Source organism: Egretta garzetta, unplaced genomic scaffold, assembly GCF_000687185.1.
Source record: "Egretta garzetta isolate BGI_Z169 unplaced genomic scaffold, ASM68718v1 scaffold384, whole genome shotgun sequence".
Lineage (NCBI taxonomy): Eukaryota > Metazoa > Chordata > Aves > Pelecaniformes > Ardeidae > Egretta > Egretta garzetta.
This window is the reverse complement of record NW_009259496.1, coordinates 1,479,274-1,503,904: the sequence shown is the minus strand read 5'-3', so window position 1 is coordinate 1,503,904 and position 24,631 is coordinate 1,479,274. Positions and strand designations below refer to the sequence as shown.

Here is a 24,631-nt window from a genome sequence, read left to right as displayed (position 1 = left end):
ACAGTGGTTTCCTCATGACAGCGCGGGGGGAGCGGGGGGACGTGCAGAGAGGGTCGGGGCTGTGTGGATTTGAGGCATACCCTGCATTCCGAGCGGGCGGCTTGGCGAATGGAAAAGACCTGGCTGGTAGAAAGAACCGGGCAGCCTCAGAGCCTCTGAGGTGAACGATGCAGGTAAAGGAATGATGTGTCTGAAGCAGAAAGGGAATTCGCTAACGCGACGGCATGTCCAAATATAGGTCCCCCGAAATAGTTCTTCCGTGAGCAGACACGTTTTTATGGCGCTGTGTCTGCCGTCGCTCCTTAATTTGGGTGGAGGAATGAGATGAGAATGCGATACGAAGTAGATAAAAAGATCAGCCGAGTGTGTGTTTTCAGTTAAAAAAGGGAAAAAAAAAAAAATCCCTTTCAGAAATACCGTGAACAGTATTGTTATGCCAATGTACAGCCCATACTCCTTTATACCTATGAGATTATTGCGGAGAGGCTTCTTTCATGCAGTTTTATGCACTTTGCAGGAAACAGGTTTGGTCCTTAAGTTTGTAACCGAGCACCAACTTCTGCAGAGTTCAACTGAAGCGTCTTTGCGAGTGGCCGTGGCAGGAGGAGAAAGGCAGGTACACAGAGGAGCAGAGAAATAGTTTGCCTCTTCTGAATTCTATTACAAAAGTTCTTTTAAAGTAGCTCTGTGCCGTGGGCTGTAGGCGGAAAAAAATAATTGCCGCAGGTAAAATGAAGTGCATACGTGCAGGCATATGGGGGAAAAAAGGCCCGAGTCCTAGAGTTATGCTAATTCACACCAGTGAGAGAGAGAGTGTGACTCCTCTTTCAGTTCTTTAATCAGACTTTGACTCAAAGGAGAAACAGTTTTCCCATGCTGAAAAACTCTTCTCAACAAATCTGGTGGGTTTTGGCTGCGTGTGAAGTTCTCAAGATGGGGTGTTACAAGTAAATGCGCAAGAAGGCACTGTTGGCGGTTTTGCACGCAGCGTTGTTGGAAAGCTCTGTTAAAACATGGTGCTAGGGAAGTTGGAACAGCTGCAGCGAAAAGCGACAGCTCTCACGGTGCCGTGCTTATTTTTGCCTTCAAAGAAAACAGCAATATATTGCAGCCTGCTAAAAGGTGCGAACTGGGGAGTAGCAACACACTCCCTTGGAGCGTGCCTAGAAACTGCGAAGGCTGACATATCACAGCCTGGTCATTACTGAAATACATGCTGTCACTGTGTAAAGCTGGCGTAAGAGCGTCTCGAAAAATATGCTGCCCTTGAGAGCACGTCACAAAATGCAGTTGTACCCTGCTTACCTGTGTATCTGCAAGCTCTGCCGGCCGAAAGTCCCAATTTGCATTTGTGAGAACTGGAAAGCTTTTTTTTTTTTTTTTTTTTTTTTTCCTGGGAGAGGCTGTTCCTTTCTCGCCGTTCATGCACTGCAGCCTCAATTTTCCAAGCTGATTTTCCTGTTAGCGTGCGGCAGGTATTTGGTCTCAGAACTGCTGCATAGGCGACTAAATATACATTGTGCTGGTTCCCATGAAAGCTTTGGTTTTGCTCTTTCAATGAGAAACAAAGCAGCCGAGACTCATTCGGCAAAGTCTGTGTTTTGCATTTTGTGTGCTGAAATGTGACGTGGGGAAGCAACGTCGTCAGCAACGTAATGCAGCAGGTCTGGGGTTGGTTTGGGTGGCACCAGGAAAAAGTTGGAGCCTGGCAATCGGTCCTCCCCCCCGCCACCCCCAGGTGAGGTTGTTGGCCTGGGGTACCCGTGTTCGACAGCCGAGATAAAGCGCGACCCCGTGCCTGCTGCTGAGTACTCCCTGCTGTGGTATTCCCTACTCTCTGTTCTAGTTAATGCAGCATTATGAAATGGCCAGACAGCATGGAAATGGGCAGGTTCTGTGATCTACACCGCAGCAGGTTTATCAGATAATTCTCTCTAATGACTGCTCTAGAGTGGACTGTAATCTTGAAATTTCATATCGGGAAAGGAGCTTTATGTTTCTTTTTGGATCTTGAAGAACTGGATAATTCCCATAGGTTAGCGTGATAAAACTCATTGCTAATCTTGCTTGTGGCAGCTCCTAATTCACTCTTGCCCTCAAAACCTTTCATTTCCTTGTCTGCCCCTAGACTCCCATGTCTGCTCCCGGCGCCATCGGCATGGGACAGGCAGGGCTGGCATTTACCGGGGTGGGGCGGGTATGGCTGTTTCTTGAGAAACAGGAGGAGAAGCAGCTCATGGGAGAACTTAGGAGGTGGTGTTTCTGCTGTCTGCCTGCCACGTCCTCGTGCCAGCAGAAGGCCGCCAGCGCAGAGAGAGGAGGTGCACACCCCGGGAAGCTTGCTGGCAGCAGCACGGTCGCAGGTACAGGCCGTATCCCAGGAGGAGCATCAGGGGGAGTCGAGAAGACAGGCGTGAAAAGACCTTTCTCTTCTCCAGTACAGCCTCAGCTGGAAGAGAGAAATAACTGTTCCCGCTGCAGCTTTAAGGGGTTAAAACTTCTGGGATAACCAATTTGTCCCTAAGCAATACAATAGAGTTTAATTCCTAAAACCTTTCATGGAATAATCAGATTGCTTCAGTGTTCACATAAGATTGTTTGCTGTAGAAAGAAGGAATGACTTACTGTTTCAAAAGCAGCGATTTAAATGTGTAATGGCCATTAGCTTGTTAGAACTAATGACTTTCTATCTTGAGGAACCTTCTTTACAATTAGCGGTCCTTAAAGAGCCACAATAAATGGGATCAGACTCTTTGGCAAGCCAAACCGTTTTGATGACTGTTGTACATTTCTATTTAAACAGAATGGTACAGGGAGTGGAATTCTGCCTTGCTGTATGGAGGGAGGTGTAGCTGCTATTGTGGCTAATGATTATTGCAGAGATTGTTTAAAGGGACATGCCAAGCGCTAGAGCTTTCCAAGCCCGTCCTCAGCCATACGGCACAAAAGCCATTCATTTTCAGTTATGCCCCAAATCTTCTTTACCTGCCTGACAGCAGAAGGGAAGCTGCTCTGAGGATTGCAGAAGGGCTTTTGATGAAGGGCAATCAAATGTATTTACCTGTATAGCATGGGATCAGGTGTGAACCGAGTGTGCGAGCGGCAGGGCCGATCTCTGGCCCTTTAGGGTTTGAGAGACCCGTGTAACGCTGCACTGCAGCCATGGGAAAGCCTCCGTGTCTCTAGGCAAGCCCCTGCACAGGCCTGGGATACAGCCAAGTGAGTTGGCCACCCCAGTAGAGGTTCGGTATTAAAGGAACTGAAAACCTAGCCCAAAGATTTTGGGAAAAGCAGCGAGGTATGGAAATACCGACCTGTCAAGGGTGCAGCCAGCCAATAGCTTCAACTACCGTAATAGCAGCCTTGGGTTTTATTCACTAAAACGGTGTACTCCTTTGTCAGGTGTGGCTGACATCTCCCTGTACTCCTTTGTCAGGTGTGGCTGAGATCTCCCTGGCTGCAGTTTAAGCCCAGCAGAGGTAGAAAATTTCTGTGCTATAGGTCTTGGTAGACTTCAAACTTTTGTTCATTTTTTTCCCTAAATTTCATTTCAAAGGGAACCTTTGGGGTTTTTTTTCTCCCATTACTGGGGAGAGTAGGACCTTAGCTCTGCTTGCTGCTTTCTGTCCCATTCCCAAGCTGATTTGTCTGGGTTTCTATTTTTTTTTTTTCCTTTACTGTACACACAGCCCATTATCTGTAGGCAGCACAAAATAAAAATTCTTCTGGTCTTAATCTTGATTCAGACTTTCCATTAGATGCTTCGCTATGAAGATGCTCTGAAAGAGAGGTTTGGATTGATGCGGGGATCAATTAGAGGACTAACGATGGCCCCTGGCTGATGGTAGTCAGCCCTGTGTTCCCCTGGCTGATGGTAGTCAGCCCTATGTTCCCCAGTGCTACCGAAAATATTTTTTGGAAGGAGATTAGAAAGGATCCACAGTAACAAAACTGAGCTGTGTTGGCCAGCCTTTGGGCTGACTAACTGTAAACCAGCGTAACTGGTTAGTGGCATGATGCTGTTCCTACCATTGGAGGATGGTCCCAACTATTGGGACGGGCTTTGTGAGCTGTGGAGTTGACTTTCCTCCCACCACCCCCTTGCTCTTTACTCTCTTGATAACTGTTGCACATATTGATTCACGTATGTGGGAAGCAGGGTCGTGTGATTGAAAACCATGAGTAGCTGGCAAACGTTCAGGTCTTTGGGACATAATCATCCAGTCTGGAGTCTTCATCAGCATATGAGGGTTCCTAAATTTAAATGGAGATCTGGAAAAAAACAGCGTTAACAGTCACATGCTTGGTGGCAAAGGCTGGGCTTTGTCAAAGGAGCTTTACAAAAGATTTACGATGAGTTTTGGATTCAAACCATGAATTTGATAAGGTCAACAAGAGATGAAGTATGGATAATGACACCATGCTTCTGCAGCTAAAAAGGAAGTCTAGCCCACTTCATGTCTTTCAGATAACTATATTAGCTCATAAATTTTCATAGAATTTATTTTTTTCCCCTGACACGCAGGCAGATAAGTAACATAATGAATGGTCACTTGCCTTCAGAAGAGCAGGAGAGACTCGGAGGGTTGGAAGAGCAAGTCTGCAGGGAGCTACTCGACGTCTCCCCTGGAGCCTGCAGCGTGTGGGGCTGTGTCGGTAGGGTGGCAAATGACCCCTCTCCCGTTTAACCAGGGGTGCTTCTCTGTGCACATCCAGGCCTTGTATACCTTTGGGCTCCCTCAAAGGTAGTTACATGATTTGTATGCATTCTGTGAGGGTTTTTTCAATGACCCACTGAAACTTCCTCACACTGGCTTTCCTCCTTCTTAAATACATTCCTGCAAATGCTATTAATGACCATGCCTGTTTTCCTTCCTGAAGTGTGACTGAAAGGTTAAGAGTATTTACCTTCTGGGTTATTTTACAGTGGCAGGATTCTGCTGCCTTTTGCAAAATCCATTTCTGGCTCACGTATTTTGTAAATCATCATTGTTTTCTGGTCAGTAGCGCAGCTATGTTTGTGTAGTCAATCAAGTGTGATAGACCGGATTATGTGCTCAATACAGGCCTACTGTGGCGTAGTCAACCCAGAGCTAATTCCTGTACTTACCAAGCAGGTTTTTGGAATGGTGAGACAGAGGGAAATGTGTATGATCGCTTATGTTATAGCTCACCTTGTACTATGTGCCTGGCCCAGAGGGAGGACGCACCGGGGAAGTGTTGTGAGAGCAGCTCCTGGTAACCGTTGGGTGCGGTCCTTGTCTTTGCCTTTTTTTATTTTTTTGTATTGCATGTATTTTTCCTGTTGATTAGTACTGAAAATGACTGAATTAGTCGCTCTTCTCCCTTGCCCACACAGCTGTAAATATGTATTTACTGCCTGTGTATGTAGCGAGAGAGATTTTAGGCAGCAATACCACATCGGCTGGAAGGGAAGGGCTCCAGCGCTGCTCTTCCCTCTTTAAGTACGATTTGGGGTAGCAGAGCGCGCTGTATGAAGAAAGGACCCCAAAAGGTGTGGGTAAGTGAACAGAAAACATGGATGGACGTGGGTAGCTGAGAGCGTGCTGCTTGGTTTATTCTGAATAATACCTGCGGGATGTGCGCCGACGGGTTCTAATTTAGGAGATGTCTGGTGTTCACCCATCTATTCAGAAAGCAGTATTTGGAGATTTACTCGTTTTGCTTGTGCGAATGCTCACCCTGGGCTTCTCATGAGTTGAAGGGGAATTTAAAGTGGAAGTCCTGATGGCTCCTTCACGGGGCACATGTAGCAGCGAGGAGCGTGGTAACAAACTCGCCTTCTTGCCTGTGCTCAGATGGGTGAAAGCTGGAAGTCCCTATATTTAAAGAAGAACTTCTAAAATGCAGTATGCCCTGTATATATATATATACACATATATTTCTCTATTAAAAAGGCTATCCTGGCTTACTAAAAGAGAGTCGTGTGTGACTGTGGCTTGCCAAGAGTCTTTTACATACTGAAGCCTGAAGCTGTCTGCGCTCAAACGCTGCGAGGCATCCGTGCCAGAAAGCGTCCGTCTGGTCCTCTGGGGGTTTCCACTGTAAGGAAGAAAATGAGGAAAGATCATTTCTTTCACACTAATGCCGCATTTGCTATGTATTGTTGCTCACAGCTCCTATATGGAAATTATTGTGTATGCCTCATTTTGAGCAGAGGAGCCAGCTTTAATTTCGTCTCAGCATAGCTCCAGTGGGTTGTTTGATTTTTTTGAGGGGAGAAAATGTTTGGCTCATTGTGGGCCATTTACTTGGCAGCTGTGAGGCTCTGCTCTTTTGGCAGATGATGGCAGACAAATTATAGCGTGATGCTGGGATGACTGGACAGAGTTTTATCCCACCGTTCCTACATCCTGTCTCTTCCTCCCACTCGGGAAGGACTTGCGAGGCTACTTCCTGATAACGCATCCTTAAATTTAATTCTCTCTCTGTTCCACTCTGCGTTGCAGACATTCCTGTATGTTCTCTCTGGTAAGGAAGAGGTGTCTAACGTGGCTGTGTTAACGAGTTTGATGTTAATAATCTGGTTGGCGTGGGGTTTTCTCCTGGGTGCTCCGTCAGCAAGAGACGTCGTCCCACAGCAAGAGAGTAACAGGTTGTGGGGTTTTGAGGGTGGCAGGGGACTGGAGTTTAGTTCCTCACTGTACTGGTTGTGGCTGGGATATGGTTAATACCAGCCAGGAGCTTAAGGGTGAAAGAAAAGGAAGTTTTCTGGTGTTCCTGCAGAAAACCAGGGGAAGCTTTCTGTTCGTGTTGCAGAGCTTTGCATTTCTGTTCAAAGGACTTAGCTAAAGAACTTCAAAGACCAGCCATGTCCAGGTCGACCTTGGGATGCCTTTCGGCTACAGCCTGTATGATTTCTTTAGGAGGACAGACAGAGCTAGAAATAATACATTTCAAAATTCTCTTTACACAGTGACTCTGATTTCCAACAGGAACCTGCTGCTGTCGGTGGTTTTCATCTCCTAGAAGTGACTCTGACAGGAAACCTAGCAGGCAGCCAGTCCTCCCACAGATCAGCTTTGTCTAGCTCTCTGCTCTTTTCTTCCTCGGAAGCCTCCATACAGCTCTTGGTTTATCAGAAAGTTAGCAGCATGTCTGTGGAGTGCTTGGGGATGAGAAGGGGTCATCTTGGTGGTACCGTGCTCAACTTGGTCAGTGCCTGCCTGCCTCACTGGCCCTTTGCAAAGTATTTTTAAACCATGTGTTGGTATTGGGGTCATCTCTCTGCATGCCACAGGTTGGTGGTAAGTGCCCTCGTCACCTGCATCCAATTGCTGACCCTGGAGACATCCAGGAGCGGGATCTCCGGAGAAAAAGGATGGTGCCAGAGGCATTCTGGGGGATCCTGCAGGTCATCTTCATGCAGTCCAGTACCTTTGCCTGCACTTAGGCACATCATCCCATCATCTGGGCTGTGATGGCTCATGCCACGCGCTGAAGCTGCATGGGGTCTGTTTGTATTTTCTTGATGCTATTGGGTCTATTAGGCTGCCACTGGGCTCTTGGGACAGCATTGCATTTTATTTGAGTGTCAAATATGTACCAGCTGATGACGCTTCTAGGCACCAGAGGCTGTCAGAGGGGAAGTGGTGAAGGTCTTAATGATGCCAGAGAAGTCGGACTCCGGCCTCACTACAGCAGAATCGAAGAGAAGCAGCAAGTCTCCCAAAGCCAGCTGCAGTGGGGAGCATAGAGCTTGCTTGTGAGGCTTTCCCCTCGTCGGCCCAGGGTTTGCTGACTGGAGTAAGTGGTGCTTACTACGTGTGTGTGTGTGTGTGTGTCATGCGATACAGTCATCCCCCAGTTGGCCCTCAGGACTGCGTTGATTTTTTTTGTTTAAAAAAAGAAAAAAAAAAAGCTTGGATGAATAGCAGTGGTGCTGATTTATTTTGCTGCAGAGGGAACGAATCTCTTGCTGACCAGCTGCTGGTACAATATGTGCGCTGTGGTTTTATATCCTGCCCTTTCTAGAGCTAATGCTATTTATACAACATTTTTGTTTGTTCGACTTTTAACTAGTAGTGTGTCAAGGGAAATAAAATCTTATTTTCTGGAACTGACTTTTCTCTCATTGCGCACATAACTTTTCCTTGGATGATATTCCCGTTAGCTACTTAAGTTATTGTTGAACTCCTTTCAACAGCTCTTTCCATTAATGAGAAAATGTGTTATCAAAAAATCTAGTAGATAGTCTATTTGATTAGGAAAGTCCCTGCAGAGTTTGAAATCTAGAAGTTTTAAAATTTTCCAATCTTTTCCAATTCCGAGGGGCTAAAAGCGTGACTAACAGGCAGTGGTTTTAGGTTAGGCTAATCAGAATTTTAGCCTATATTTTAGCCATATAAATGTCTTGAATGAAAAAGAGTTTCTGAATTGAAACCACTTTTCTGCAAAGTTTGTTCCCAGCCCAAAAGAATTTTTTTCAAAACCAATTTAGATTTCAATGAATTGCCTTTCTCCCAGTTTTTAAGGAACGCACTACGAATGGAAGAAGAAAAAAGGGACTTAGAGCTTCTCTCCTCTGCATCCCTTTCCGTGTACTGAGGTGGGTCCTCCAGGAGCAGAGTTCAGCCTCACTTTAGGAGAGAGCTGCTGGCTCATGCTGAGGCTGCTCCTTCAGGTGGAGGGGTTACCGACAGACGTGCAAAGGGCTGGAGCCCTCCTGCTGCCACAGTCCTGCCTGAAGAGTCTACTTTTCCCCCCTGTAGGCTGTAACTGAACGTCATAAGGTTTGGTTGGTTTATGTGAAGCCATATCTCTCTATCGAGAAAATGTTCTCTGGAGTATCTGCTGACAAGCGCCAGATTTTAAATGATCTCTCACACTGCAGTTAAGAGAACATTAAATAGGGATGGAACAAAATAATCAATCAAGAAACAAGATGCTGCTTGTGGTCTAGATGGGAATCTTGTCTGCCAAGAAAGCAGAAGAGTGTTTTTTAAATCGGGCTCTGTCTAGATGCACAGCCTGGAAGAACAGCATCAAAACGTCACATTTATCATCCTCTGGCTGTTGGCCATGTTGGCAGAGAGGGTTGGGAGGGACAGTCAGGAGGCCTGTTTGGGTTTTTGTAAAGCTTAATTGGTGACACGGTATTAGGGAGAGGGTGTGGGCCTCAGACTTGGAGGGTGAGATTGCATTAGGTGAGTGGAAAGTTGGTTTCGGTCTTGGTGGGTGCTTGCAGGATGGACAGACGGTGGGGGAGACCTTGCTGGTTCTGACTGCAAGTGGTCTGTGCTGGAGACACGGTCATGGCAAGATGAATCACCGTTGCTGGTATTGCAACTTAAAGCCCATTTAGATGCTCTCAGGCTGGTGAGGGCTTGAAGGTTAAGGTTCCAGGCACAGGGGTGGTTTTGAACGTCGTCATGGAAAATCGTGACTCGAGTTGCTTTGTTTGAGCGATGTAAGACTTTTGCATTGCAGCCCAGGGGTGTTTCTTTTCACTAGCTCAATATATTGAACCATTTAAAACTAGAGCTGAATAAAGTATATTGCACTTGTATTAAAATACCTTGTGAATAACCCCTTAATAGAAAATGCTTAAGTTTTTTCTCAGAGTTTTGCTAGAAGAAATTTTCTTGAGATAACGTCTCTGTTCTTTAAGAACCCCAAACCTCCTCTACTGAAAATCCTTGCTTTGTTTCAGATATGGTGTCTGATTTTCATACTTGTACGTACTGTTTAAGTTAACATTTGTCATGAAGCAAAATGAGACATTCAGAATTTTCAGATCCAGTTAATTATAGACGTGTTCAAAAGCATGCTTAGATGCTTATCTAATAGTAGTAATAGTAGTAATTTTAACTCTTTCATTCTAAATTAAATTAAAATCTTAATGCTCAAATTTCCTGTGGAACAAGAACTTAGTTTGCCGTGCTACAGCGTTTTGGAAGTGGTAAAACAGTAAAGGCAGAGGATCGGTCTGGTCTGTGAAACTCCCCCCGCACGCTTCTCCTGTCTCCATCACATGCCTGGTCAAGGAGAGGAAAACTGTTTGGTGGCTTCAGGTTAAGATCTGAAGGAATAAAACCCCTTTGTCCAACCAATTACTATTTTACTTCCCAACGCGGTCCGGCGAAGGAGGAGAGCGAAGTCGGAGTAACCTTGCCAAAAGACACCGGTTCCCAGGCTTCTCCCTGCCCTGCTCCGGGGGTGACTGCCTTGGCTTGCGCCGGGCTGGGAGAGGCTGCAACGCCTGTGCAGCCCCCGGTGCCAACAGGCAGGAATTTCTGGAAAAGCAGCCAGCACTGGGAATAGGAGTGCCAACTGCCTTCTCGTGACAGATTTACAAAAATAGGTTTTTGATCATCCTAGTCTGATGTATATTTTGCTCAACGTTTACAGGTCTGGTGAATTCTGGATATTCTGCTTTGCCCATTTGCGTAGCAAGGAAGTGCTGAACTTCAGCTCCCAGGGAACATGGATATTTGGGAGTAGGGTCTATTCCCAACTTAATACTTCATATTACCAGTCAAGCATCTGGGGGGGAACCATCTGCCAAGATACCTTTCTTCTCCTGATTTGTTGGATGAAATGCCTAACAAACAGTTATTGCATTGGTCAAAAATACTTGGATTTTGATAATCCTCAAATTCTGGGGCGAAATTACTCTTTCTCAGTGGAGCCTTGTGGTAAACTTGGGATATTCTGGGAAGGATTAAAGGCCTTGAATTCATTTCCATGAAGTCGCTGTGTTGGTGCTCTGGCCTTCCCTGGCCCAGGGCAGTGCTCTCAGATGGGGGGCCTTTTTCTCTGGATTCGTTAAACCTTTATCATCAGAAGACAAATTTCTCAAAAGCTTGTCCCACCTCTCTGGGCGGCTCTGTATCTGTCAAAGGTATAAATACCATACGATGGAACTGCTCAGTACGCAGCCAGCTTTTTTATCCTTAAAGCTGTTGAAATGCAGGATAATCGGAACAGGCTTAGGTCGCTATTTTAGTCAAGGCAGGTCAGTACTTGCTGGTTTAAATGCTCAGAAAGGTAGGTTTTATTCTGATGGAAATTAAGGTCTTGTACTGAAACAAGCAGTAGTTTCTATGAATGGGATCTGGCCCAAGGTCTCCTGCTCTGATACCACAGTAATTAGTCTCAGCGTAGAGATCCAAACGCAACAGCTGTTCATCCGTGCTAAGGATTAACAAGATGTTGGAGAAAAAAGAGAAGGCTTAAATTATGCCGAGACCAGGATGTAAACTAGGTGGTGTTTCATGTGATTCCAGTTGTCTCATCGTCAGGGCGTTTCATACGTGTGAATAAATACTCTGTAGGTCTATTTGGGAGTTGGACTAGATGACCTGTAAAGGTCCCTTCCAACCCAAAACATTCTATGATTCTGTGATTCTATTTCTTGCACAGGTCCCTTTCCTTCTCCCGTAGAACTTCATAGCAAATACTAATAAAGTAAATCCAGTAATGGAAGCTTTAGGTTTAGGGTAATACGGCACTCCCCTTGAACTTGAAGTAATACAAAACCTGCTGGGGAAGCAGTTGGGTTGGAGAAAGGGTGCTCTTCCTCCGGCTGAAGGCTTGGGGCCAGGCTGGGAAGGAATTTTATGAAGGTGCTGTGCTCGGGCTGGGTGTCTGTGGCATGGTTCTTGCAGGGGGCTGTGCTGGCAGACGGTGTGCCCTGCTTTGGATGGAGGATGAGCGTTTCTCCTGGTGGGAGCCCAAGTGACCCTGAATGCAGGCGCTCAGTCACATTGGCCGACTGGGAAAAGACCAGAGTAGAAGAAAACGCTGAGGAGCTGTCCCTCCTTTGTGTGTGGCTTTCTCTCCCAAATACATTGTGTCCCTTGACTCAGCAGGTTGGGAAAAGCCAGGAACTGTTGAGTGGGGCCATGAAAACCCCATAGCAGTCATTTTTGCGGCATGCACTTTGCTCCAGGAGCTCCTGCCTGGGCGGGATAAATAGGAGAAAGATTTTCCTCTTTCTGCAAATTTGTGTTACTTTTTGACATGTATATTTGGTTTACAAGTGCTTCAGGAGGTAGCTTCTTCACTGCTACGTATAGCAAAGAGCCTACAACTGCTGTCGGGGCGTGGAAGCTGGCTGTGGCTTTCTCTGGCCGTTGGCGGGGGGCTCCCTGGGGCTGCGGGAGATGCCCCCGCTTGCCATCCCAGCAGCCACTTAACCGAGGCACGGAGCCGAACCCCGGCGGTGGGCTTGCCATCTGCTTTTCTTTCTTCTTCGATTAGGATCCACAGCGTTTGACGGGGGAGTGGGTTTGGTTCTGTGCTTCGCAGAACAAGGCAGCCGTGGGTTCATCTGGTTATACTGGAGAGAAAACTGCATTTGAGCGCTCTGCTTTTATTAACAGTGGCCCTGGGGTAATTGCTTACTCGGCTTTTTTAATTAGTTCTCTTAGGGGGAAAAAGATTTCTTTCAAGATAAAAATACATCGCTCAGATAATGTCATGTAATACTGGTAGGAGCTTGAGCCCCGAGAACAGTCCTTGCCACGTCTGCGTTTCCTTTTCATGCCTGTTTCTGCACAACCCTTTTTCTTCAAACTCTGAATAAAATACTTTGAGCAAAAGGATTTAGCCCTAGGTTTCATACCTATGTTTGCTATAGGCCTTATTGTTCTCCTCAGAACAAAAATAATCTTTTTGTCCCAAACTTGTATCGTTCTAAGCTTCAATGTTATTTATTTAGAAAATGGAAAGTGTAAGTTGCTTTATCTCCTGGCACCTGCACCGAAATGGCAAGTTTCACTGCAGCTTTGCATTAGTGTTTTTCAAAATACACAAACATATCTTCCAACCCCCAGTAGCATTTCAATGAACAAAAATAGAAATGAGGCAAAAACAAACAGAAGGGGGGGTCGTTAACTCCAACTCCATTTTTTTTTTTCTCCTCTTTACGTAGGTTCCTAAAAATTAGCACTATGACTGATGGAGACTATGATTATCTGATCAAACTGCTGGCCCTTGGAGACTCGGGGGTTGGAAAAACAACGTTCCTGTACAGATACACCGATAACAAATTTAATCCAAAATTCATCACGACAGTAGGGATAGATTTTCGGGAAAAACGAGTGGTAAGTTGTCTCATACGAATGATATCACCTTCTTTTTTTTTTTTTCCTTATTAATTTCTGCTGAGAACAAGTTTTACTGTGGGGTATAGCACGTGTTGATAATGCTTTTCCTGGTCTAGTTTTTGGCTTAAGCAAGTCGTAATTAGGACCTGGATAAAGGGGAAAAATGCCATTAGCCTGGTGTTGGATTGTAAAGTGCATTTATCACACATTGGTATAAAAGGATCTTTCCAAGAGCAGGTTTCCATAGTGCTAGCAAATGAGGTGTGTTTATGACTAGAAATAACTCTGGCCCCCAAACTCATAATTTAAGGAGAAAAGATGGACACTTACAGAAGCACAGAAGTTGCAGCTTACTTCCAGATCACACGGTAAACTAGCGAAGGCGCAAGAAGTCGCTGCCAGCAGCAAGGCTGGAGGCCGAGCGTGCCGAGCCTGTGATCAGGAGTCCTCCTAGGTTAGGATCGACCTGCTTTTTAACGCAAGGCGTGCGAGCCTGCTCTGCCGTGCTTCTGTTTCCTGATGCTAAGTAGAAGATGAGAGTTGTTCAGGTGCTTTTTGTGGACATGAGAGCGCACTTGCTTTGTTTTAATTTAATGCGACTAATATATCTGCTTATAGATCCTGACAGCTGATACAGGCTAAAGATAGGGGACAAATTTGGCTTTCTAACAGGAATCCCTCTAGCTTGCTTGAACAGTAAAACCATAATAAATACAAGATATTAGGCCGTGGGCAATTATTTTAGTCATCTCCTTAATATAAATAAATGTACATACTTGCCCAGTTGAAAGATGGAGACCTCTTTAAATTTGATTCTTTTTAACGAAAGGTTTTAAGCTCCAGTTATTTCACTGGAATGCCATGAAAAGACGGGCATTGCTCCCCTGTTCGCCTTCATCTTCCCTGGCAACTTTTTCATGACTGCCAGCTTTTGTGGCTGCTGTGCCGAGATCAGGTTTGCCATGGTGACAGGGGCGTGCAGGCTCTGCCTGGAAGATGGGAGTTAAGGGGTCCCCTGAATAAAAGAACCCTGGATCTGGATTCTGTCTTAAATTTCTCATAATCAGCGCTACGCAAGTGCAGGCCAGTTAAACATGATGCTCAGGTCGGAGCGGAGCCTGGCTCCGTCTCTGCACTGTGGGATTGCGCTGATATAATAAGAGGAAAATATTAAAACCACAATTTTATTGTAAGGAAATGTCTGAGCATGCAAATTGCCGGAATACTCTTCCCCTGGCTGGTCAGACGCTCATTACCGTGTTTTGAACACGGGTGCTGGATTCTCTCCAGAAGGTTGAACTTTTCTGCTAAAGGTTGCAGACAGATATCTTCCGTAATTTTCCATTACTGTGTATTTTGGGGTAAGATGGTTTATAACTGTGGGAAAAACTACGTTTTACATGCAATTACCAGCTTTTAAATGTCTTGAAGGTCTATCTAATAAATTGTCCTCTAAGAAAGAGATCCAAAAGGTTAAATACGTCTTTCCGTTGTGTAAAAAGTCATATTAGAAAAAAATGACCCTGTGAGATGCAGTGTTTATCATGCCAAATATTTACAGGAACATGCTCCAGCAAACCAGTTTAATTCACCAAGGTGGTGCAGTTGATCCTTTGACTCTTTTCCTGGTTTTCAGATCAGGCACCTGCCACAAAGGAGAGAAAGGGACGTGGCAATCAGAAGCTACCTGTTGAAATCACAACAGTTTAAATCAGTCCACAGAACCACAAACAGTCTAGGCTGGAACAGACCTCCACAGATCATCTAGTCCAACCCCCAGTTGATATTAACTTGCTTGTGCAGGAGAACTGAATGTTGTATTTTACAGCCCAGGGAGGGCAGGTGAGGAAGTGTTCTGCTTCCCCGGGTAAGGTCAGTGCAGCCACTGGATGCAGACCTGCCCATAAAGTCCACATTCTCTTGATCTAAATGCAAGGGAAGTATTTGCCTGCTTTTAAACTTGCTGAGAGTCTGCTAAACTGCCTCAGATAACAAAAATGGCTCATACTTACTTTATCCCTCTGTCTTTTACTGCACCAGCTAATTTACACCCTGTTTCTGTTTAATAAAGAACTGAGCCCCAGCAAAAGGTCACAGTGATTTCTTTAAGCACTGTGCATTTGCAGTTGCAGTTAGTAAGGAAGTCATTAATGTCCAACAGAAGTTAATGAAGAAAAACCAGCTTTTTATAATAGTGGTTAATCCTGTCAGCCAGCTGTAAATTTTGTAAGAACAGCAATGAAACAGAGCACAGACAGCTTGCTCAGCACTGTGCTATGCCAAGTTTTAAAGAATTGGGATCTAATTTGAAGTACTAAATATGACCAAATTATCTTTAAAGTGCAGCTTTCATAGATATTTCATGTGGCTCCTGGGTTTTTAAATACTATTATAAGCAGCCCTCTGAAGTGGCTTTTAGAAGTAAGAGTCAGCTTTTACTGAAGGACTGAACTTTTACTCCGTACTTATTGCTTCCACAATGTATAATGATCCGTGACCCGCGCGATGGATTTCAGCGTGAGCTGTACGGCTGAACGGATGTGACTCTCTCCTTAGGTGTACAACAGCAGAGGACCAAATGGATCTCCAGGAAAAGCCTTCAAGGTACATCTCCAGCTTTGGGACACAGCCGGCCAGGAAAGGTAACAGCGTTCAGCTCATTGGAAAGCAGTTCTGACTTTTTCACATTTCTGGGAAAACCATTAGGCCGTTCAGGTAAAAAATACCAGAAATCCTCGTATTTTAGGACAAGAAAAATACCTTCCGGAAAGAAGGTTTTACAGCCACCTACTCTTCCTTTGTTTTCCTTAATATTGACTATACTGAGTTGTGCACATCCATTGATTAAGGGTGTGTAATCTCAGCAGGTGAATCCATTTCTGTCACCCTGGTCTGTGATACACTAAATGCTTCAGTATCTGGTGTTTTTTTTTTTTTTCTTTTCCTTTTAACCAGCCCTTCTGTCTCTGTCTCGCTCTTGGTTAAATCAGGCAGAATTTGAACTAACAGATTAGTCACTGGCAATGTTTATATTCTCACATATAAGCTTCCTTGGATAAATTACTAACACACCGATTAATAAATGTTGACTGGTGTGATGCATCATAGCTAAAATGAAAGTCAAGGATTATTTTATTTTGGTTTTACTTCCAAGGGAATGTATGTCCACTAAATCTTGCAGACTTCTTCCGATTTCAAGATATTTTTTTAAACAGAATTTTTGCACAAGCAGTTCAGAAAAGCTTTACTTGATCTCTTTTTTCCTTTAGTCGGTTCAGGCTTGCCAGAAAAGTGCTTACCTTAGAGATCACTTTGGATTAATAGAGCTATATTGTCTTTTTTCTTCCACCTTCAGGTTTCGAAGTCTCACCACAGCTTTTTTCAGAGATGCTATGGGCTTTTTACTAATGTTTGATCTCACCAGTCAACAGAGCTTCTTAAATGTCAGAAATTGGATGAGTAAGTAGAACTGTAAAGCTTGCATTTATCGGTTGACTTGAAGCTTTCTTGTGTATTTTAGGCTTCTAGGCTTCGCGCCTGTCATTGTCTGTGAGCTGGAAAATGCTCACTGGAAGTAGTTATGTCTAGTGCAGCCATAAGTGGGGTACTTGCAGCCTGTAACTTGGGGTGAGAGCTTCAGGAAATTGGAAAGAAACACGCTCTTCTTTTTTTTTTTTTTTTTTTTTTTGCACGATAGACTGCTTTGGGCATATTCTTGATAATCTTGTTTGGCTTGGGTACAATTTGAATAAATCTGTTGCCTCTTGAAAATTCATGGCGTTCGACGTTTCCTTGGCCATACCCCATATTTTAGTTGATATACAGGAGCTTGGAAAGCATACTTTGGATATTGCTGTTTTCTTTATGGTGTGTTTTCTATTTGTAAAGCAGAATGTGATTCCTTCCTGTCTGCTTTGAGGCTTAAATAAAAATTAGGCTTGGCCTTTGAGGATTTGGTTTGAAAGTGCATAGTGTTTGCTGTTGTTGGTTTTCCTTCAGACAACAGCTAGACTAAAAGCGAAACAAAGGTTAAATTCTTAAAGTTTGTTTTTAATTGAGGCTATTTAGAGCACTGGAAGGACAGAGGCCAGTACATTTCCAGCTGGTAGTTTTCCAGCCAACAAGCTAAGTGGGGATAACGTGAGAATCCAGACAGCTTTGTGAAAACAGCTCCATCTTCTTCAGAGATTCCTTCCTCCCACTAAACAGTCCCTGTCATCACAGTCTTCCACTGCTCACCAAGCTGAGTCTCTAATTTCTTCTGTGTATCCTGCACCTTTTCAAGTCAGTCCCCTCAAGACTGAGGCAAGTATAAGTAAATGGCTTTGTACAATTACTTAAGAGGTGTGACGCTGTGGACAGGACTCGCACCTGGATCTTCAAATGGATAAAACTGCATTTAAACCATTGAGTGTATCCAAGAGAAAAACAGGATTTTGTCCTATACTTCTGAAGAGCTGCACTTGCAGATGATGTGGGATGTTGTTTGTACTGCCACGATGTCCTTACGAGTCTTGTAGAATTAAATTTCTGGCTGGTGGAGGTTCTCCTCTGCTAAGGCACTGTGTTTAGTGCACCTTGTTGCAGCTAAGTCTTGTTGCATGTTGGTAAAATAAATACTGGAAATAGTTTTCTAGTACCATTTCTACTTACCATTTTGAAGAATTCCCCTTAGCAAGTAAATGTACAACAAGGAAATGTGTTTGGGGAGCAAGAAAGGTATTTTTAATTATTTTGTCAACAGTCTTGGTCTCTGAGGTGCTTCCCATGTTCTTTTAACGCCCGTTTATTTTTGCTTCTAGGTCAGCTGCAAGCCAATGCATATTGTGAGAACCCAGATATAGTCTTAATTGGTAATAAAGCTGATTTATCAGACCAAAGGGAGGTAAACGAAAGGCAAGCAAAAGATCTGGCAGACAAATATGGGTAAGCAAAATATGAAAGAAGCTAAATTTAGTCTCTAACTGTTGTAAGTGTAGCTGATGACTGGCTAGAGATACATGCAACTATACTTAGAAACCTTAAGGTTTGTAGGCATTGCAGTATCGCATACGCCTGTAGTGATGTCTGACTTGTGACACCTTTGGATCGACCTGCTTGAATAGGAAATAGAATGAAGCACACTGCTCTAGTAGTATTACAACATAAGAAATCAGGCTGAAATGAAACATTCTTACTAGAAAACGACATTCTTGGGATGTTGGCTTGTCCTGGGAGCTCAGGACAGAGTATACCAAAGGCTCACTCAGCCTTAGTCATAAACTAAATAACAGTAGTTATAATTTGCTTTTCTAGTTAGTTTGGAAGTGGAGACACCTGTGGATTTTGGTCAGGTTCTAGGTGTGCGGTGAATTTATTTGGTTTCCCCTGATGGATAATAAAGCTGTTCATGGCCTTTTTCTTATTTTAGTGAGCCTTCTACATTTCTTTGCACTAAAAACACCTTCAGAGTGTCCTGTAACTAGATGAATTGGCTGATAGTTACTCTAGTCAGTAAATAGTGCTGTGGGGCAAAAAGAAAGTGCTTTTTTTTTTTTTTTTTCCTTAGTTGCCCTTACTGTACAATGAGGGATGTTCAGAGAGAATTGGGCCAGCAGCAGCAGATGGCCTGAGTAGTAAGCAAATTAGACTTTAAAATAATCAGAGAATATTAAAGAGTTGTCTGCAGCTAGCTAAGGAGGACAGCGACACTGAGGAGAAGGTAGCTCATGCCAGATTTCCTATGATGGAAGTGGTGGTGCAATTGATAACCTTTTCTTCTGAAAAAGGTGATTTGGAAGGCAATATTCAGGATTCAAAGGGGATTTCAGAATGGAAACAGCTAAATTAAGTTGTGCTTATGAGTAGACAGGGAGGGAAGGGGGATAGTACTAACAGGGACTGCTAAATAGCAGTAGTTGTAACTATCTGCCTAAAAAAAAGAAGACTTCTGGTATGCTCTGTGGTCCCTGAAGTGTTCTGTAATGCAGACCTAGGTTTCTGGTTACCCAAAAGACTTTTTCAGCCAAGGTTTGTGCTGATGTTATCACTATTTGAAGTCAAAATGCCAGGATACAGTTTTGTAAATTCATGTGGCCATTTTGTGCTCGTGTCATCATGCCACCACGTGCTAGGGACAGGAGTTTGGGTTCTGCCCAGCAAGGAAATAGAGTCCCGACAAAGCAGAATTCTGTCCCGTTCATTCCATGGCCACTAAACCCACCGTCGACAGCTGCACTGAGAGTGTTACAAAGAGCTGAGTCTTGGTTGTCTTTAAAAGTCTCTCCAGCAAACCTTTCCCTTTCCACCGCAGCATACCGTACTTCGAAACAAGTGCTGCTACCGGACAGAACGTGGAGAAGGCTGTGGACACGCTTCTGGACTTGATAATGAAGCGTATGGAGCAGTGCGTGGACAAGACACAGGTCTCCGACACAGCCAACGGAGGAAGCTCGGGGAAGCTGGATTCAGCAAAACCAGAGGAGAAGAAGTGTGCCTGCTAAACGTCACCTCTAAACTGTGAGAACGAACGAGAGTGTTTCATCAGAATATGGCTGACCTACCACCAAATTCAAACCGGCTCTCTTGAGCCATGCACAGAAGCAAAGTTGCATTGTTTTATTGGGATTGTGCGTGTTTCTCCAAAGAACTGGTTTAATACTAAAAGCTGTGTTTCAGTGGGGCTCTTGGGCTGAAATGATTCTTCCTGATACGGTGCCACCTTCATGGAAAACTGTCCCACCTCTTCTTCCCCACTCCTTTTCCCCCAGCCTTCACCTTTCTTTTTCCTGCGATCGGGATACTGAATAGAGGAAAGTAGCTTTATTTTTTTAAAAAAGGAGGGAAAGAACCTGTTGTCTGCATACACTGGATATTGAAATTAAAATGGAGGTGGGTGGTTTTCTAGGTCTGTGCCATTTTTCCACAGAATCCCGTTTCTTTACAATTCTTAATCTGCATCAGGGAGCGTGTGTTTTCTAAGGCAGTGATACAAAAGCTTTTATGTGGCCTATTAAGAAAAACTTTTATCACTTGAACAGAGTAAGCAATGCTGTGAATCCATCCTGACTGAGCCACCGAGACGGTGGTTGGGGGGGTGGGTTGTATGTGTGTGTGTTTTGGGTTTGGGGGCAGGAAGTAGGGCATTTAATTTAAAAAAAAAAAAAAAAATTATCAGGGAATTGTGCAGCATTGCTTGTGTTGCCAATAATCCAAGCAGGGATTGGAGTGTTATGGGAAAAAAAGTATGGAGAGGGATTCTGACGCTGCAGGGACAGTTTATAAAGGAGAGAGTGTAACGTATGGGAACTGAGATAAACTATATTTTATGAAACAGCTTCTTACCGTTAGCAAAAAAAATATCCTCCCCTTCTAAACTTAAGGAAACTATCCTTTTTCTTCTTTTTCTCTGGGTAACTGCGTATCGCAGGTAGGACATAGGAGAGAGCTTGTGGCTGTTTGCACCGCCCAGAAGGGAACTGTGAACGCTGCTGTGCTCAGAGAGCCTCTGAGTTATCACTGCAGCTTTGCCGGGTCCTCCACACGCATAGCTTTTCAACAGAGGACAGCTTTTTCGTCCTCTTAAATGCTCTGCTGGAGGGCAGAGTGGAAAAAATGTCATGTTGGAACGCTGGGAGTCCAGAATATATAACCAACTAGACAGACGCGTGCCGCGGAAGTGCGCAGGGATCTCGGCGCGGAGGGTGGAGGCTGCTCTGTTGGTGTGCTGCGGCGGAAGGGTGCGATGCAAAAGATTTCTGCTCCGGGTGAAAGCAAGTTCTAGTGAAATAGCAAGTTGCTTGTCACAAACAAAGACGAATACAGGAAAAAATAAAGAAAAAATACTATATTTGTAAGTATAGATCATTTTCTAAATACTAGTTACAGCATATTTATTAGCCTACCCTGTCCTTTTTGTAGAATAACTGTTCTGTTTTTATACAGGTGGTAGTTAAAGGTCTATTTGTGTTTATTGCACTTTAAGCTACTTTCAAATCAGTCGGGAGGGCGCGTTGGGGGGTGAAAACGGATCTCTTTACAAGTCAGGTTTAATTGGTTGGGTTGGCAGGGTTGCGGACTTCCGTTCATTTAAATGTTTTCAGCTTTGATTGATTCAAAATTGCAAACTTTGTGAATAGCAAGCTCATAAAGTGTTTCAGTGCTTCCCAGAAATGGAGAATTTACCAGATTCACTGCTGAAAAAATAACAGGTTTTTCGGCCCAGTTCCTCAAACGATGTTTACTTGGTGATTTGGCACGTTAACAGGGCAGATGGTACATCCATAGGAGCAGGCCCACTGGGTGAAGAACCAAATAGCTGCCATTACCATGCCAGAAACCTAACTCTCAGGCTGTAAAGATTGTGTAAGTGATAGACTATACCTAAAGGCTATATATACTGTATACTATACAAATGGGTATAATGCAGGTCCTTTTATAGGCTATAGACAGTCCTAACAGCTCAAGAGGTGGAAAAGCTGTTGTGGTAGTCAACGGGTGATTTCCCAGGCAGGAGATGTACGTCGGCTGGTAGCAAGCAGGCTGATAGGAGGTCGATTCCTTGGTTACCTGAGATACGTAGGCTGGAGGTTCAGGGTGAAGCTGCATTGCTTTTTAATATGTAGCATAAAACATAATTAAATTGTAGTACGTCTTGAGTTCCTGAAAATGATGGTCTGAGGAGCTCCCCGTCTCGCTTCCAAAGAAATCTCTCATTTTGTGGCATCAGATTTTTGTCCTTTGAACAGGAGTGAAAGAAGTTGCTAAGAATGGTAAACGAGCGACAGTCAAGCAAAGCGTGTTTCCCAGCGCAGCTGCAGTACAGCTTCTCTAAAAGCTGTTAAAAACTGAAAGGGACTTCAGTTGCAGACAGATGATTCAGGCAAAGGTGTGTGAAATCCCAAACCTGGCGCAGTTTCAAAGCATCTTAATGATGCTCAGTTGCTTTTATTAACCTCTCCGCCTGCCAAAACTAGCACTCTTAGAAGAATAATAATTTTTAAAAAAAAGAAAAAAACACAGCAGTGATACCCAGAACAGTGTGGTCTAAAGGAAGGCATCTCCTAATCTTGCCACTGAGCTTCAGGGACTGTGAACTGTCCGAGCTGGCAGTCCGTTACCGGGGCACTCTGCTCCGTAAGGACACGCTCTCTGAAACTCTCCCGTGCGGATGGGGCGAGCGCACGGCCAGCCCTCGCAGCCCAGTGTTGCTCAAGGGGTCTGCTTAGGAACGAAAGGGAAATGGCCGTAGTAAAATTCCATTGCTTGGTTTGTATTTATATGCCTACTAATACAAGAAACTGATTATTATTGTTTTAAAAAACCCAAAAAGGAATCTGTAAATACATGTGCAACTATTAACCCAATAGGATTTTGCCATCAAAACTTTGTTTGGAGGAAAGGAAGAGAAGTTTAAACGTGTTTCCTTGCCTGGTAGGTGGTATAGTAGCTCTTGGTTATTAAATTCAAAAAAGAGGAACATGGTAAGTGATTCTACGTGGCTGCCAACAGCTTTGTTGCTCATCAGGTTAACTCTCTTCGCAAAAAACTAGATAACGAACTCTTACTAAAAAACGCCTTCTGTCCCCTCTCCATCATCATTTGACTCTTGCTCTGTTTTTTTTTCCTTCATAACTATTCCTCTTAGGTTTCACACGCCCACCAGCAGATTCACATTCTTATATGTCCACTTGGTGACGTCCGTCTGTCTTCCTGCAGCGTCACCGCTCTTGCGAACCCCCCGCCGAGCAACTGCAGCCCTGCACGGGTGACTCAGGGCCACTCCTTGCTGCTGTGGTAGGAACCGAAAGCGATAGCAGCCTTAAGGTTCACAAGTTCTATGTAATATCCAGGAAATAATGGTAATTGCAATGCAGACTGTAGTGGATCCCCTTAGGTAATTTTTCCAGCTGCAGCGTGGTGAGCTGGGCACAGTGTGAGCCCCTGCTTGTGACCTGCTGGAAAAGAGCTGGTGGGGCGGTGTGGCGCGGCCGAGCCACCCCCACGGCAGGGAGTGCCGTCCTGCCTACGGGCTGCTGCGACGCCAGGGAGGCGCAGCGTCTTGGCACAGCATTTCCCTAGTTCCAGCTCTGACTGCACTGTGAGCTCCTGAATGTACCCCTCCCTGGAGCCACGTATCCTACCCTTTCCATCCTTTTTGCACGCCGGTTGCTTGAAGTGTTTCACTTTGACGTGTTCAGGCCTATAAATTCTTCCAGGACACCAGCCTGGGAAGTGAATTTGTTTTCACTTAACATCTCTGGTGGGATATAGCCTCATCCCATCCCACTAGAACTTGAATGCAGATTCTGTTGTTGCAAAATTTGATTCTACATATTTGAATTGCAAATAAGGCATTTGCTTTTGAGCACAAATCCAACTTGTTTGCAAGCCTTGCTAGATATCCCCCATCAGGCCTGGAGAGGGAGGGAAGGTCCTATGATACTTTATCCAGGGTGATGATATTAAAAATTAAATGTCAGTGCTGGTACTGTAACCCTGGGGGGTTTTGTCTTGAATTTCGGTCCGGGCACTGGTTTCTCAAGGTCTCTTTTTGTGTCATGTTAGAAATACCTTATTTCAGTTCTCCAGTATCCCTCCAGGGAAGTGCTCTTGCTGAAGACTTTATGGCGCAGCGTGTGTGGTAATTTCTGAACCAAACAGTGCTGTGCACTGACAAAGCTGATGGTAATACCCGTCCTTCAGAGGCGTGACTTGCAGGACCTTACACTGAGAATAATTTTGGTTTCCTTTTCTCTCTGCATAGTTCTGCCATCCTCGTCTCCAGCAGCCGTCTCGGGCTGCGATCTTTGCCAAGACACTTCAAGGTACCCAACTTCTTGTTGAATCTGTTCCCTTCATCCTCCTGGCGTGTCCCAGTTAGCTCACGTCCACAGCGTAACGGCGTTACACCTCTAGTCTTGTCCTTAGAGCTCACCGTAGTCCGTTCTTCCTGATCTACAGGTATTTTTGTTCTCCCAAGTTTTAAGCGTGAATGTAAAACTGTGGCATCAAAAAAATGTTAATGCACTATTCTCGAGTAGTGCTGGGGTGCTGAGCTACGGCCGTAGGCGCTACAGGATCCCCTGGCTGCAGCTCCCTCCGTTCGCCTGCCGCCTCCCGCTCAGTGTGTCTTGGGGGAACAAATGTGTCCCTTACCCCTCGCTAAAGATTTGCGGTGCCAAAGCGTGGTGCTGAGGTCTGGTGTTGCTGCTCCGCTTGTAAACTGCCCCATTTAGTGAATTCAGACCCGGGAGGAGTGAGGAAACTTAGAGGCAGCAGGGAATGTCTCTAAGCTGATGTTGCTGCTCTTACTCTGGCGTTCGTGCATCCTTTGCTGACCTTGCCCTCGCCTTCCCCAGCCCCTCGCCTTGGAGTAGTAGTGCCAAGGCCTTTTTTAGGAATGCAAGAAAGGAAATGTGCTGTTGTCAAATGGGATTTTCTTTTTTTTTGGATGCATACACTGAAAAGTGTACTTCTCAGCTGTAGAGCTCACTCCAGCAGTGAATTTACACTGCCTGTGTTTACATGCTGCTGCTGCGGTGCCTCGGCCAGCCCCTCCGGGGGTGGGGGGAGAGCGG

General features: G+C 44.8%; 1 protein-coding gene across 5 annotated transcripts in view; it reads left to right on the top strand.

Moving 5' to 3' along the window:
- Positions 1-12,902: 12,902 nt before the first annotated feature.
- Positions 12,903-24,631, top strand: part of RAB27B (RAB27B, member RAS oncogene family) — a 19,864-nt gene continuing 8,135 nt past the window's right edge. For 2 of the 5 annotated variants that reach the window (XR_004841813.1, XM_035892956.1), the window contains exons 1-5: positions 12,903-13,070; positions 15,630-15,715; positions 16,429-16,532; positions 17,876-17,999; positions 19,366-19,571. Coding sequence is in view for 2 of the 5 variants with exons in the window: in XM_035892956.1 (XP_035748849.1) it covers positions 12,918-13,070; positions 15,630-15,715; positions 16,429-16,532; positions 17,876-17,999; positions 19,366-19,555 (657 nt within the window). In the remaining 3 variants the exon portion in view is untranslated. Of the gene's footprint in view, positions 13,071-15,629; positions 15,716-16,428; positions 16,533-17,875; positions 18,000-19,365; positions 24,594-24,631 lie in introns of those variants that run through there. The other 3 variants (XR_004841814.1, XR_004841815.1, XM_009637401.2) reach the window with 3 other exon arrangements.